Genomic DNA, 16,571 nt, shown 5'->3' on the forward strand with positions numbered 1-16,571 from the left:
ACGTAACACCGGAATACTGTGCACGCGCAGCACCGAGCAGCAGGAGCAGTTGTCATGTGAATCAGCTGGGCCGAACTAGGAAGGGGATAACAACATCGCGGCTCACTTTTTCGAATTCAAGGTAATGCATATTCTTGACATTTCTTCTTAGGCCTCGCAGATGATCGTGCTTGGCGGCTTAATTGTGTGTATCTCCGCAGGCTTTGTGCGTTTCGTGACTCATTTGCTCCAAACAGCTAATAGCTAGCATTGCTAGCTAGATAAGTTGGCATGCGCTGATGCCAGTGGACAACTCGCATTGTGAGCCCTCCTTTGTTTGCTCATACACCAGACAACTTTGCCGATAATTGCAATAGTGTTTATGTCAGGAGGATTTAAAACAGGACCACTTACAGTTCACGCAGTTGCAAATAGTAGTAGTTTGTGGGCCCGTGTGTGTAGCCACCTTGCGTGGTGGGACATTTAAACCCCTGCTCGGTTGTGCACTCACAAGTTAGATAAAACGAGTGGCTTGCTCGTGGTTGACTGTTTTAGTTTCTTTCTTAACAGTCACGCAATACCCGCTGATTATTTGCTAGCAAACCCGTATTTTAACATGAAGCCAAAAGATTTATGAGCTAGCGAGGTGGGCTATTTTTCTCAGCCATTGCTAGGAATCAAAACAAAACGTTGGCTAGTCAGTTAGCCGAGCAGACAAAACAAGATGGACCTTGTCGATTACACTTGGTTAATGGTTACAAACATAAACACGTTTATTGGAAAATGTACTTAAGTTACGTGCCATGATGTTAACTAATTGGCATTTTAATTACTTGTGTGTCGACTGACGTGATGCACGCTTTATAAAGGATAACACGCTATGACTGGGACAATGGCGAGCAATGTAAACAAAATGTAGCAACAGTTAATCTTATTCAAGACAGATCGTTCGTTTCAGTATGAATATGTGTTACGTAAGCACGTCTCAAGGCATTACAATGAGACGCAAGTGAACGTACGTTTAAAAACCACATAAGTTGCAAACAGGGGCAACGTGTTTCTTTGTTTGTGGTGGAATAGAACTCATTTTTGGGAGTGGGGTGGGCGGATGGGGCAAATCCGAGAGGGTCCCGTTTGGCATCATGAAAGGATTTGAGGCATCAATCTACTTTATTGGTATCTCTACTACCACCCGGTGGTGAAAATGCATATTGCATATATACCTCATTTTGTGAAATCTTACTCTTATCAATCCATGTGCGAAAAGCTAAGTGCAAATGGTTTTTATATTGCAACATTTCTGAGAATATCAGGACGTGTGCTCGGGCATTTGAAAGTAAATCCAAACAAAATTAATTAAACATAAGGTGGTGTAATTAAGGGATTTTGGTTAACATGTCTGCCTCACAGACATGTGGTTTGGGGTTTGAATCTCAACCTTACAGTGTGAAGTTTGCATTTTCTCCCCCCATACTTACATAGGTTTTCTCCAGAGTATTGCGGTTTTCTCCTCCCGCAGTCCAAAAATATGCATGCTAGTTTAATGGAATGGTTGTTTGTAGAAATTTGCCATGTGGCTGGCGACCAGCTGAGAATTGCTCACCTACATCACTAATGAGGAAAAGCGCTCTAAAATATGAATCAATTAATATTTATTATGAAAAAAACACCGCTCCTTCTTTTGGTCAATTTTTTCAGGGGGGTTTCCAGCCATTTACACCAAGTACTACTTAAAAAATATATACTTGGCCCTCCTATTACCACCACAAGAAAGAAGATTTATTTCTAAAAAGTACGTTAATGTAAGATACTGCAAGGTCTACATTAACAGCGGTGAGCCACTGGCCCTGTATATTCATGATGATATAAGTTTAATTAATTATTTGATATGTAGTATCTTCATGTTGTTTTATTTAAGACTTCTTGAAGATATTTGTTTGTAGTTAGTTGATTTGCGTGTAAAAAAAAAAAAGTTTTCATAATTCTACTATTCATGAAATTTCTGCTGGCCGGTTAGGTCAGGGTTTATAACAGGTGTGGGCATCTGTGGTCCTTGAGGGCAGGAGTCAAGCATATTTAGATCAGGATTGTTATCAGGGTTCTACAGCGCTTGCTGATGTGCTGACCATTTGATTCAAGTGTGTTGGAGGAGGGAAGCAAATAAAACAGGCAGGACTCAGGCCCTTGATGACTGGATTTGCCCACCCCTGATGTATAAGGCACGTGGTGGTCTGGACGGTGCCATGCCCTGTTAATGATTCAAGTAATATGTATTGCATATAAAAGTTAAATCACTTTGTTTACATAAATACATGTTTGAACACAAATAGCTGTTTAAGATTAAATGTAATTGTATTGAACTTCCAAAATAAAAAATGGAACAAATGTTTTATGCTGGATTAAAAAAAAAAGTCAATACAATTTTCTGCTCCGTTAGATCATTATGTTCCGCGTAGTACCACTAGAGGGAGCCCGTGTACCACAGTACTACTAGTATAAGTTCATGGTGCCTACCACTTTGAGAATTGTGCAATGCAATGCAATCAAATACAACTGTGTAATTAGAACAATTTCAAATCAATCCCTCTCTGGCACACTCTTCAAATTCAACATTATTACCTTTTTATAGGCTACACAATTCCTGTATTGGATCTTGTAGCAGTAAATGTTGTGGCTGGTGACTTAATTTGATTTTTTAAAATGTAGTTACTGCATAAAATCGTTTTTCATCCAGTATGAAAGCTAAATTCACACGTGGTGTGACATCTTTAATGATTCTGGGAACTCCTAACTTTGTTTGACTTTGAGATACCCCCCAATAGTTTTGGAGCATTCCACCTGTAATATCTTAAGTACCCCCCAGGTTCCAGCTGATGAGGCGACAGGATGGCGGGAGCAGAGGTGTGCACCCCTGCAAACCCCACCTGCAAGATTATGACCTTCAGGCCCACAATGGAAGAATTCAAGGACTTCAACAAATATTTAGTTTATATGGAGTCTCAGGGTGCACAGCGCGCAGGTCTGGCCAAGGTATGAAGTCTTGCCCATTTCCTGTTGCTCTTTCCAAAAGCAACAAGTCCATCATTGCTCTCTTTTTCTTTTTTTTTCCCCCTGCAGGTGATTCCTCCTAAAGGCTGGAAGCCTCGTCGTACCTATGACGACATAGACGATTTGATGATTGACGCTCCCATTCAGCAGATGGTGGCTGGCCAGTCAGGCCTTTTCACTCAGTATAACATTCAGAAGAAACCACTCAGTGTGCAGGAGTTCAGGCGACTAGCTAACAGTGACATGTGAGTATACAGGGCAATTGTCAACTTGGCGTCCTAAGGCATTGGTCCATTGTCTCACAAGACAATACCTGCGGTTGGCTGGTAACCAGTCAAGGGCGTGCACCACCCCTCACCCAACGTCAGCTCGGACAGGCTCCAGATCACCCACAAGCTTAATGAGGATAAACTCCAAAGAAAATGGGTGGTTAAATTAATAATGCTAAAGACAGTATAATACTATACTAAAATAATAGTACTTGAGAGGGTTGGGGCTGTTGCTTTTTAAATTTTTAAATTTACTTTTGATGACATTTTATGTCAAAAAGTTACGTTATTTTTACCTGCTGACATTTCTTGGCAGACTAAGATTACCTACAGTTTTAATGGTCTTATCAACATGTCATCAACAGCATAAGTAAATGCATGGAGTTGATTTATCAGAGTATTTCCAACAAGGCTGCCAGAGGTAAAGGTTTTACTCAATGATCATATTGTTCAATTAAAGTTCTCTTTTCCACAGGTACTGTACGCCTCGATACCTGAACTATGAAGATCTCGAGCGGAAGTATTGGAAGAACCTAACGTTCGTGTCGCCCATATATGGTGCTGATGTCGGCGGCAGCCTCTATGACGAGGTAGGCTGAATTATTTGGAAATAGAAATGTAGTAATCCCTGTTTTTTCAAGCCTTTTCTTTGGAGCCGATACCATGCTGTTTTTGTGTTGTTTTTTTCCGAGATACCCTGACATGCCACAAAATACTGCCACAACCCTATCTAAACAGGAAAGTAGTACAGTAATTGGTGTCAAGGAAATATAGTGTTACCATGACTTACAAGTGACCCGACTTCTGAGTTATTCAAGATATGAGCCGTTGCTCAGCCAGTATTTATTTAGCAGAAATATGAGATACAAGTGCTAAATGGTGGTTGCAATTGCAAGTCACTTTTCAATTAGAAGAAGTTTGGCAGATCATGGAATAATTCTTCAAAAAAGGGGCTTCATGATGTTTATTGCTACTCCAGCTGAAGTTTATTTTTAAACTAAACATAAAGCAAAGAGAGTGACACATTGTGTGTTTAAAACGGCCTCATAACTTGATAATGTTTTAGAAAAGTCTGCTAGCTTAATGCTAACACAATGCAGAACACCATAGACAGGTTAGCAAATAGCATTAACGTGCCAGTGTTTTAAGCAATGAATAGAAAAGGTACATTAACGCATGTAGAAAGACAGTATAACAATACTCCAGCCTTAATCCTCTGCGAAGAAAAGCGAATACTACAGTTTACTAAGGTCTGTTGGGAAACCCTTCTTCGTGTTTGTCTGTATTCTACTGACCCTGGTGGCCAAGGCGTCATTTCATTTTCATTTCATTTTATTTAAAATAGACAATGCACATTGATGAACAACAAATGAAGTTGTAAAAATGCCAGATTCTCATTTGCATCCGTAGTCCTCTATACATAAATACATTAAAGTACACATTACAAAGCAATACAAAGTCAAGATAAAACAGATGCGGAACTGGAATGAATTAATGGCATTTTAATTCATTTCAATGGTTAAAGATGATTTGAGTTACGAGTGGTCGCTGAATGAATTAAATTTGTAAGCCAAGGCACCAATGTATGTTGAAGTGATTCAACATGGAATCAAACCATGAGCCATGACGTTTGCAATGGGAGCCCAAAGGGCATTTAAAATCAATTTCAGTCGACAGCAGATGGCGATAAAGGACAAAATGGCAGCATCCTGAGATTGATGAGAATGGACGGATTAAATGCAATATGAATTAGACTACTGTGTTTAAACTAGTGGGATAATATATTATTGCAAGAAAATTGTTGCCTTTTTGTGAGGCTAAGAACCACATTTTACCTGAAAATTCTGAATGTACAACTGTAAGGAAATCCTAGAGGTTCCACTGTGATTTTATAAAACAAAATCAGCAGATATTGGTAATATTGGTCCCACATTTGGAGGTGACATTATTACTTCTGTAAATTTGAACATGTTTAACTTTGAATCTTCTAAAATCAGTCTTCCTGTGTTTAACCCTATAGGATGTGGAAGAATGGAACATTGGGCACCTGAACTCAATCTTGGACGTCATCGAGGAGGACTGCGGTGTGTCCATCCAGGGTGTCAACACTCCATATCTGTACTTTGGCATGTGGAAAACAACCTTCTCCTGGCACACAGAAGATATGGACCTGTACAGCATCAACTACCTTCACTTTGGAGAGCCAAAGTCGTGGTTAGTGTGTGCTTTATGTGCTGTAGAGGGACAAATGAAAAAGCACTTTGTACAAAAGATTGCCATCTAGTTCAGCACTAATTATTTTACAACCAAGTGGCCACCATTCCAACCTTCACAACAATGTGTAACCCACTTCAATTTCCCAACCACCTACTTAACCCCAGGGGTAGCCACAATGCTCGTTTTTTATTATTGATCTTTCAAAGCAGTTATTTGAACACAGCAAACACTTGTTTAATTCTGTCAAATAAATACAATTAGGCCATTACATTCAAATAGTGCCACTAATCAAAATAAAAAAGGCCAATGCCTCTTAGATTAAGTTGATTCAATGTTATAAATAACTATTGATCAGGCTGCTGCTCTTTGCTCAGGCAGAAACATTGGGTCAATGTGTGTCGGAAGGTTTATATAAAGACTAAATATTATGACCCGTGGATTGAGAAAAATAGATAAAATGACATTGAAACATTGCTGTTGTGTCCTTTAGCAGGAGCATTCAATATCTAATTCACTTTGTTTTCGTTTGTGGCCTTCCTTGTTATTTACGGCTTGTCATTTTAATAATCCATTATCACATTACTGTCATCTGTTTATGGGCTTAGGTTTTGCTCGCCTAGTGTTTGATCACTATTGAGAAGGCACCTTGCAATAAATGACTATTAACAATTCGATGGATACTTCTTTAGGTACATTGGGTATGATGCAGTCAATGCATTTCTACCTAAATGCAAAATAAGAAATCATTAGTAACTACCTACTTACTTTATCATTGGACGTGTTTTTAGATGGCGCTACTCTAAAATTGGTGGCGAAGGTGAGGTAATTCTCCTGCGTTTTTGTATTTATTTTCCACTAGATGGCAGTCTTGCATTAACAATGCTTCTTTCTCCTGTCTACTCTGTACCATACACAAATTCTCAGTATTGAGAGTTTTGTGAAAGCCACAATAATTTTCTGTCTTTTGCCTAATAGGTATGCCATCCCCCCTGAGCATGGGAAGAGACTGGAACGTTTGGCTACTGGTACATTTTCATTTGGATTCTTCTTGTAGATTAAGTGTCTGAAGTAATTAAGTGAAGATTGAATAACAGTTTCAGTATGTTTAAACAATGGGGAAAAAAAGTTTGAATTGGCATGCCAGTATTTTGGGTAATTTTGGAAAGAAAGTGATTTATTCTCATTTAAACAAGATTCAAAAGGTTATTGCTCTGAAATCCCAATGTCAATTTAAATTGTGTGTGTTTAAATCTGGTACAGTATTCCAAAGTAAAGCTCTGTCTTCAGTAAAGTGTGTTAATTTTATGCGTGTTTCATGTGTGTTATCAGGTTTCTTTCCTAATAGCTTCAAGGGATGTGAGGCGTTTCTCCGTCACAAGATGACTCTAATCTCACCCTTTGTGCTGAAGAAGTATGGCATTCCTTTTAATAAGGTGAAAGTTACTCTCCATACCACTCCTTTCTTGCCATTAAAATTATTACTTCTGCACTTTAGAAAGCAGCTTTTCCTGCCACTGAAAGGAGCCATGCCTATTTTGAGTGCATATATCAGCAGTGGCTTATTTTCGTGTCATGTATTTATTTCCTTTCATTTTTCTTTAAAAAGAAATAGCACTCTGTTTTCTTGCACCCCTCTTACTATTTCCCACTCTCAAATTCCAACTTTCAGATTACGCAGGAGGCTGGAGAGTTCATGATCACCTTCCCTTATGGCTATCACGCTGGCTTCAATCATGGTTTCAATTGTGCTGAGTCAACCAACTTTGCAACCATACGGTGGATAGAATATGGCAAAAATGCCACACAGGTATCAAATCAGTTGTGATTGCCATAGAACAGCAGTAATTGCAGCTCACAGTTTTTAGGCTGGTTTCTTTAATGCCCCCAAGATGCTACAAAATGGCACCCGAAGCCTGACTTGTAGAAAAGCAGTAATTGTGTTAAGGATGTATGTTTAAGTAATATATTCACCATTGGGAGGAGCTAAGTTTAGCGCCGCGTTTTTAAGGGAAAGTTCCAGGGTGTTTTTGCTCTGTTACGTGGCTATTAAAAAGCTGAAGCATGTGTAAGCCAGTTATTTTTAAGAGTAATGTTTTAGGATGAGTTTAAAATTGGATTATAGTATTTTTGGATCAAAGTTTGTGATATATTTACAGTTTCACCCTTTAATATATACAAATGTTTTTTGGGGGTGGTGTGTTTTTGTTTAGTTTTTTCTTATCAGCATCCGTTTATGACATTTTTCTTTTTCATAGTTATATTGCATTTATTTAAGACAGCGACACAATGCATTAGTTGGGGTAGAAAACCCCCCCCAATCTTGCCATTATTTTATTTATGTCAAGTGAAATGGAGTTTAAAAAAAAAGAGCTATGGAGCAATACAAATAAATGCTAAACGGGATTTGAGGGAGGCTTCTATTAGTTTTAAGTGGATGGCACACTCTACTATTTAAGGAGTATAATTGTTTATGTTTAACAGTTTTTTTTTAAAATGCCAATTGAATTTTATGTTAAGCCAAATTGTGTGTATTCCTTTTTCCACCTGTAGTGTACTTGCAGTAAGGATATGGTCAAAATATCCATGGAGCCTTTTGTAAAGAGGTTTCAGCCTGACCGCTATGCCAACTGGATGTTGGGCAAAGATTCAGCGCCCATTGACCACACACTGTCCACCCCCAGTACAACACCTGAGTTGCAAAGCTGGTTGCAGGGGCGCTGCAAGGCAAAATCTTCTAATCAAAGGTATTGTTCTGTTTTTCACTGTTACTTGTGTGACAAGGGTTTTTAAATTATTTCTGTTAAGTTTCAGAGCATGGTAGAACTTGTATGTTATTTGTTTTCTTGTATTTCCTGTTGAATGTTGTTTTCATTGCTCATACAGTGGCAACCACTCTCGAATGCGCTTAAAACGTCTCAGAACCACAGAGGAACCTGTTGGCCTAGATGGCAGTTCTCTGTGCAGCAGCAAGAGGAAAGGCCTGTGTGGTCCGCCTGGGCCCAAAGTGCGGCGGTCTGTCGAAGAAATGCCCTGCACATCAGAAAAGACAGAGGAGGAGCAAGAGGAGGAGAACCACGGAAAAAGGGAGACGAGACGCAACCAGAACTCTCTTCAGCTTTCTGGTAAGGGCTGTGGCTCTGGAGCCACATGTGGCTCTTTAGATCCTCTCCTGTGGCTACCTGTGGATCCCCCCCCCCCCAAAAAAAAAATCTTATTAATCTTTATTTTTTCAGATGAAATATTATTTAAATGAATTAATGATGAAAAAAAGAATAATTAAATTTAAGAAATTGCCAAACTTTTAAGAAAAAGTTTTCAAAAAATTACCTAAAAGTGATCATAAAATGTCTAAAAAGGAAAAGCAGAACATTAAAATGTCATATATGTCAGAATAACATAAAATGTCCATGAAATTGCTAAAAATGTCAGAGAATTGAATAAAAAAGGCAGAAAAGAAAATGTTCAAAAAGTAGAGTGATTTCTGGACTATAAGCCGCTACTTTTTTCACATGCAGTCGACCTTGCGGCTAATACAAAGGTGCGGCTTATCCATCAGATCACAAGGGGGCGCACTATAAAGGAAGCGCAAGAGTGCCAGGCAGAGCAAACCAAACCAAGTGAGCCCAAATACAGTAGGAGACACAGAACGAGAGCAAAACAATTTGCTCCCTCATTATGGAAAATAAAGTAGCGGGAACCCGGTGCTGTAACATTAAAACACCTGAAGCTTACAGCCAGGTGCGGCTTATATGTGCAACAAACTTGAGTATTCCCCAAATTTAGCTAGCACGGCTTAGTCAGGTGCGCCTTATAGTCCAGAAATTATTGTACCCGTAAAATGCCCCAAAACAAAGAAGAAACCCCGAAAATTACCATAAACGTTTCACAAAATTGCCAAGACAGAAAACGGACAGCAAAAAATACAAAAAATAACCATAAAACGTCAAAAATAGGAAAAGCGGCAGAACATTATTTTATTTCCATAAAATTGCCCAAAATGTCAGAAATTGTACATGCAAAAACATTAGAGGAAAGATAGAAAAACATGAATGTGTACATATTGGATGCTGCTGTAATATTTTTGTGTTGTGATGCAACTCTAATTAGCTCTTGGGCCCTCAGTACATTATACTAACTCTTAACATATTTCCTTCATCACAATCTTCAAATGTTTTGCGGCTCCACGCACATTTTTGGTGGTTTATTTGGCCTAAAATGGCTTTTTTGACAGGAAAGATTGCTGACCTCTGTAGTAGGTGTTTTAAATTTTTCGGTATCACATTAATACGTTTTCTAGGTTCGTTTACGTCTACGTTTTCTCGGTTCGTTTTCCTTTATATTGATAAAGTGTGTCTGTTCACATCATAATTGCAAATTAATTTTATGTAACTTACTTATCCATCTACAGGTCGCTGCAGGCAGATGTGTGTGGTCAAGGTCAATCGAGTCGAGGGCAACACTTTGGGTTTCTCTAACATTGAACTCCCGCACTCTCAGTCTAGTTCCAGTCCGTCCGCACCCTCCTCAGTAAAGCACGATTTGAAGGCAGAGACTGACTCTCAAGACCCCTCAAGGCCTGAGATCAATGACAGGACTTCTGAAGGACTCAGAGATTGCTCTGAGCCATCTGAAAAGCATCTAAGAATGAGCACGTCAGCTCGTTGCCCTTCTGAACCTCAAGACCTCTTAAATTCTCAGGACTGTTCTCCCATGGACCCTCCCATGGAGACCACCACGCTCACCTCCTCTTCCCACACAACAAGCACCTCCACTGAGACAGAGATGGGCTTGTGTCCTCTTGATTCTGATGCTCAGACAACAAATCTATTGTGTACAGGAAACACTTCAAGCCCGGAACCAAACACTAACAGCAGCATGGACAAAGCACCTGGAATTGTTAAACCAGAGTTACCAATCACATCTGACCAAAAACACATCCACTCACAATGCACTACAGTCGATTATGATACAGAACCTAAGCCAGCAGAGGGAGGTAGTTGCACGTCATGTGTTGCTCCTGCCTCTCCAAGCCATGACTGTGTGTTAGAAAACAGCAGTTGTGAGCAACGTCTTTTCCCCCCTTTGCTACAAAGGAGTGCAGTGGACATGCCACATCTCACTCCAGAGCCAGCAGATTCTTACGAAATCGGCTCTCTACCCCCTGTACTGATCCAAGAGATGCCATCCCTTACCCCAGCTGACGATGGGCTACCTGCCATCTCAAAATCTTGCACCTACTCCCATCAGTTTGCACCTGTGCTCCAGCGGGAGCTGTCAGGAGATACTCAGTCCTCCCATGGAGTTCAAAAGGAGGAGACTGATTCAAGGATTCTCAAAGAATCTTCCCACATAGAACAAATCGATGACTGGCATTTACATTCGTCTGATAATTTTCACAGCACAGCAATGCCAAGGTTAGAAACTGATGTGACTCATCCATCTGGTAATGACGTCCACAAAGCATCTGATGGCATTCACGAAGGTGTTTTAATGTCTGAAATAGGTGCAGAAAAGAATGAAGTGGTTGGGAATATTGGACAGAATGAGGCCTCCTACCAGCTAGCTCAGAGCGTTGCCCCCCTAATAGATCAACATTCCTGCTTAGCGGAGTTAGCAACAAAGGATAACTCCACAGACCAAGATCAAACAGATATTGCTTTAAGTCAGAGCAATGTTGGCCCTTATGGGCCTGGTACCTCAACTGATAATGTCTCATCCCCTTCTATCCCAAAGCACCATTGCTCAGAAGCAGAAAACATCTCTCAGTCACACTGCACGTCGCAGAGCCCACACGTCGAGCCTAATTGTGACCCCAGCAACATTTGGAGGAATTTCAACTCTCAGACCCCAGCTGTGCTCATCCAGAGCCTCCAACCAGAACCTTCCTGTGACTTCACCCTTGACCCCATACCATACACCGTGTGGACCCAACCCCAGTGCAAAGAGGTCACACATCTGGAGGACCCTGAAGAAGAATTGCGCGAGAGCCAAGAGGGCGACGCTGGACCTCTTACTTGGGCTCAGCTTGAGCCCACCTCACTACTCTCAGTCACTGCCACTGAGGACGCGGAGTTCTGTAGAGATGAAGCGGAATCCGACGGAGCCCTCTCCCCAAGCAGGGAGCTCGAAGGACGGATACACTCCTCCGTAGGTGCCGTTTCACCTTTGGTAATGGGAGGAGGTGAGCAAGGCGGGATGTCGGATACGGAGGAAGACGAGTCCGATGAGGATGAAGAGCAGCAAAGCAGCGCCAGTGGGGAGAGTAGCAGTGACTCATCTGATGAGGTGGAAAGTGATCCAAGTAACTACGAGTGTGATGAATCAGGCTTGGAACCAGGGGAGGTTTGTGCTGTGAGTATTCTATCAAAACGATCCTCTTGCACAAAATGTCTATATCTACTGATTACCATCCACCATCCTGTTCATGCCAGTACCCAGCTCTGTCAGTAAAGAGGACCACTAAAAGCTGGCGTCACCCACTCAGGAAACCCACTGCCAGGGCTGTACCCACTGCGGTCAAACACCAGGCTGCCAGTGATGATGGTCAGTACGCACATACTTAAGTCATTTTGAGGTACTGTTGAGGTTTTGCTTTCAAAAGAGTCAGAAACAATGTTAGCCAAGAAGTTGGGCTCATTCTTTATGTGCGGTTTGTGTTGCATAGCAGGTGGTACCAAGCCAGAAACTATCATCATTTGGCTTCTTTGGTTCATTGCAGTGAGCCGGAAGACAAGTTGGATTTGATGACCAAAAATCATTATTCAACATCAGCAACATAATAGCACACACCATTTCCTTTGTTTAGGTAGTGAGGCTATCAAGGAAATTACCTCAGTTGTGAACAGACTTTTTCTTAATGCTGTGAACAAGAAATCAAAGTAATGCCAGGTAGCATTTGTGTTGCTTTTTATAACCACCGAACCATTTGCCTTCTCGCCTTGCCCCATTTTTCACTTTTATGTCTCCCCAAATGATCCCTCTGACGTCAATGTGTGCATTAAGCAAAAAAGATTTACCTCTACGTCCCATTATAATAAAATACCCTTGTGATATATACTCCATTTGTTTTCATGGTTTGGAAGGCGAAGGGCCCTAGATGATCAACTGTGGATGCACATATGCACACACAATCACATCCTTCATCTCCATGCTAATGTTGTAGGATCAATCATTTAGCCGCCGTCTTCACTGTTTATCCTTGCGCAACATTTTTACCATGAAATTACCACACCTGACAAGCCTGTTTTATGAGGACAGTGGAAGCCTTTTGTCATTTACTTTGTCATACAGGGTCATGTCAGGAAAGATTTCTGAGCATAACTGATGGATTGAATGTGATTTAGCGACAACACTTTTTAAAAAACATTTCTTGACAATATGTTATATGTGACCTCACTATTCTAAACACGACATTCTTATTAATATTACATTTGTGGAATAAGAGATATGATGCAAAATCCAGCTATTTTTATCCATCTCAGGGGGTGGCCACTTGCTGTCAACTTAAGATGACATCAATGTTGCTCAGGGCTCAGGCAACAATCAGATCAGAGATCATCTGTTTTCTGAAGCTGCGCTGTGATTGGTTGAGACCTGACCAACATTGATGATGACATCAATCCGCTTCAGTCGACAGCAAGTGGCAAAATGGCTGCACCCTGAGATGGATAAAAACAGATGGATTTTGCTGCTTAACTCATATTCCACTAATGCATATTAAGAATAGTGGGGCTGCAAAGAACATTATTGCCCCAAAAATATTTTGGGGTTGACTTCCACTGGCTGAACCCGAATAGATAAATCCTCACACAATGATCAATGTCCACATGCCCAGACTTCGAGCCCACAGAAGCAAGCCTCGTAGACGAGGACGATGAGCCTGAGATTGAAGCGTGGGCGAGGCCGCTGATCTACCTGTGGCAAAACAGGAAGAACTGCTTTACGGCGGAGAGGGAATACAATGCTCATGCCGCCACCATGGAGCCATATTGTGCTGTGTGCACACTCTTTATGCCCTACTATCAGGTGAGCTGATGGTGTCCTCTTGATATACACGTGTGTCCGACGTTTCCGTTATCATGTGCATTGATTGCAAGATGGTCACTATGCATTAGCACACCTTTAAATATAGCTCTTCTCTGACTTGTAGTCACTTAGCTGATAATAGAGAAATCAATACGCACAGATCACTTTGTGTCGGACTTAATGGTCCCCTCCCAAAATCCCATTGAGAGATTTATTTCATACAGGAAGATATTACCTTCAATAGATTTTAGCCCTTTTAAAGCATGGGTGGATTTTTTTTGTAATGTCTATATTATTCATAATCAACACAGTCTATTGGAGCCCATATGAAACTGTTTTAATACTATTTGATAAACCAAAATAAAATGTTTCCTTTTTTTCCTGGGACTGGAACTTGAATTAATTATCACATGAAATATTTCTCAGTGACCTTGGGGGGTTTATTTGCCCAACCTTAAAGAGTACCAGGCAGTCTTTTTTTTTTTTTGTTCCAATATGCTAATGTATCTTTTAACACTTTTCCCACATAAATATATTCCAATACAATATGTATTTTAATAAATATGACATATTACGACATTTTGTTGGTGCATAGGATATCTATCTTGCAATTTACTGAAGTGGTATATTGTATAATTTACCAGTATCATAAGATCATTGTACAAATGAGTCAGAATGAATGATCTGTCTATGAAAACAAATTATGGTAGATTGTAAAGGAAACTGTAGTTACCTAGTGGCACCAACACAGGCCTTTATTTGAAGAGCGGGGTGGATGATGCATGTAGTGACTAATTTAGCCATGTGTGTATTTTAGAGTGGAGACCATTCTTACAAAATATGGCATACTGATAACCTAAGTTTTTGAAAGGCTTTTAGATTTGAATGCATTTCATGCTATCTTGGCATAATGAGGCTTGAGAAAATAGAAATAACCCACTACATAACTTAAGATGATTCATGCCAATCAAATAGGCTGTTTGTCAAGTCTTTGTTGATGCCGAATTAATGCATTATGATTTATCGATATATCAAGCCACAACTCAAATGGCTGTCTGAATCATATTTTGCATCTTAGTCATCACATAAGTGATGATAATCACATCGTTTTCAGCTTATAATCATCTCATTGAAGAATCGTTGCCATTATTTACCACCTGCTAAAATAACATTTTATAGTAAGGATGGAGGGGAAATATTTTACTATCCACCACTCTGAAGAACGTCACAATCTGGTTTCATATCCTAGGGGGAAGACAAAGCAGAGGATGGTAGCCTAAAAACAGCAGAAGAAATGGAGTCTTCGTCTTCCAAGGAGGATTCTGCGCATTGTCCGAGGAAATCCAAGCCCCTGATACCAGAAATCTGCTTTTCCTTCCGCGAGCAAAACTGCCCTCCAACTCCCACCAATCCTCTGCTGCAGGACGATGGCACGTCCCCTCTGCTCTCCTGCCAGGGGTGCTGCCTTCAAGTACATGCAAGTATGTATCAGATATTCAGATAGTGTAATCTGACTGAGCTGTAAAGTAGACACTGTTGCTGCAAGTTAGTGTTGGGCGATATGGGAAAAAAATTATATCACAATATGGGCCATTTTATATCACGATAACAATATACCACAATATTAATATATTTTCAGTTCTTTCATAAAAAAAATTATACAACGTACTTTGCTTACATTTTCACACTTTATTTGTAAGTGACATTGAACAGAACGTCACAAATGAATCCAGTAGTGCTGCAATATAAAATTATAAATGTAAACAAAGGAGGCCCAGTAGCCTACACATTTTTATAAGGCATAAAAAATCTGGCATTTTCGGTAATAAATAAAAATAAAAATAAAAGTTTTTCAAAGTGCAAAGTTTCAACTTTCTCATGTCTGTTCGTATCGTGTGCTGGAATGTTCCTGTGTCACAACTTGCATATTACTGTTTTTTGCACCACGTCGGATGTCGTGAAACCAAAATGCAACCAAACAAGAAATGTACCCCCTTTTTTCGGTGCAAGTGCTTCTTTCTGTGGAGTTGAAGATGCAACTTCTTCCATTTCAGGGGCCGTTGTTTTGCCGCCTTCTTCCCCTTCCATCGTCTGACTTGCGTGTGTGTGAGACTGCGCGTGTGTTAAATAACGTAAAGCTGCGTGGTGTCGCAAATCCAGGCAAGGTGCTGTTAAACGCCACATACACGATGCCGCAAAGTAAAACTAAATGACGTAAAGGTTGCGGAGACGTAAATTCTTCTGCAAAAGTTGTTTCGTACTCTTGTTTGGCACTTAGATAATCGATAATCTGCGTGCATGCATAATGACAAAAATAATACTTTAGCGTTCTAATGCTAAATACAGTATGGACATCTTTGTCTAAAAAGAGTGTAAATGACGATAGAGACGATAGGTAAGAAAGGGCACGATAAAATGTTTCTATCGTAATGGCGCTATATATCGGCATATCGCCCAGCACTACTGCAAGTACAGTTAATAGTTTCAAGACTTTAGTTTGTTTGGCACCTACTCCACTGGGACACATTGTTATTTGGTTTCTCCATCTTGTGCTTCTTAGAGGGTCAGTGGGTTTAAGCTCTGAATCATTTCTTCTTCAAAATTCCACCCCCGCTCAGAGGATTAAAAGTATATTATTTCCCTAGTCAACGGAACGAGGGTGCATCCTCTGTCTGCGCCTCCCATACTTCCTGCCCAAAAGCTCCAAGTCAGATCGAGAAGTCTTCACACACACTGTGGGAGACCTCCAGAGTCTCTCTGTACCCGATGTTGAAACATAGACGCAAGGCACAGTGCATTATTCAAATCCTTCATTCACGCATTTTTAACTGCCATCCAATTCTTCCTCAAATCCACACACATTCTTCCAAAAATCTTAAGCCCTTACTTGGTCGGCACACACACGCGCACTCACACACACACACACACACCCACACTCACTCACACACACACACACACACACACACACACACACACACACACACACACACACACACACACACACACACACACACACACACACACACACACACA

General features: G+C 40.5%; 1 protein-coding gene across 3 annotated transcripts in view; it reads left to right on the plus strand.

Annotated features, from left to right (window-relative positions):
• Nucleotides 1-2: 2 nt before the first annotated feature.
• kdm4c (lysine (K)-specific demethylase 4C) overlaps nt 3-16,571 on the plus strand; it is a 31,289-nt gene continuing 14,720 nt past the window's right edge. For all 3 annotated transcript variants that reach the window (XM_086082400.1, XM_086082401.1, XM_086082403.1), the window contains exons 1-14: nt 3-121; nt 2,843-3,009; nt 3,097-3,272; nt 3,772-3,886; nt 5,317-5,510; nt 6,489-6,538; nt 6,843-6,946; nt 7,183-7,320; nt 8,064-8,257; nt 8,397-8,635; nt 9,922-11,864; nt 11,945-12,056; nt 13,348-13,538; nt 14,788-15,019. In XM_086082400.1, the coding sequence (XP_085938526.1) occupies nt 2,866-3,009; nt 3,097-3,272; nt 3,772-3,886; nt 5,317-5,510; nt 6,489-6,538; nt 6,843-6,946; nt 7,183-7,320; nt 8,064-8,257; nt 8,397-8,635; nt 9,922-11,864; nt 11,945-12,056; nt 13,348-13,538; nt 14,788-15,019 (3,832 nt within the window). In that variant the 5' untranslated portion in view covers nt 3-121; nt 2,843-2,865. The remainder of the gene's footprint in view (nt 122-2,842; nt 3,010-3,096; nt 3,273-3,771; nt 3,887-5,316; nt 5,511-6,488; nt 6,539-6,842; nt 6,947-7,182; nt 7,321-8,063; nt 8,258-8,396; nt 8,636-9,921; nt 11,865-11,944; nt 12,057-13,347; nt 13,539-14,787; nt 15,020-16,571) is intronic.

Source organism: Leptonotus elevatus, chromosome 8 (genome assembly GCF_054856555.1).
Source record: "Leptonotus elevatus isolate MCC_2025b chromosome 8, RoL_Lele_1.0, whole genome shotgun sequence".
NCBI lineage: Eukaryota > Metazoa > Chordata > Actinopteri > Syngnathiformes > Syngnathidae > Leptonotus > Leptonotus elevatus.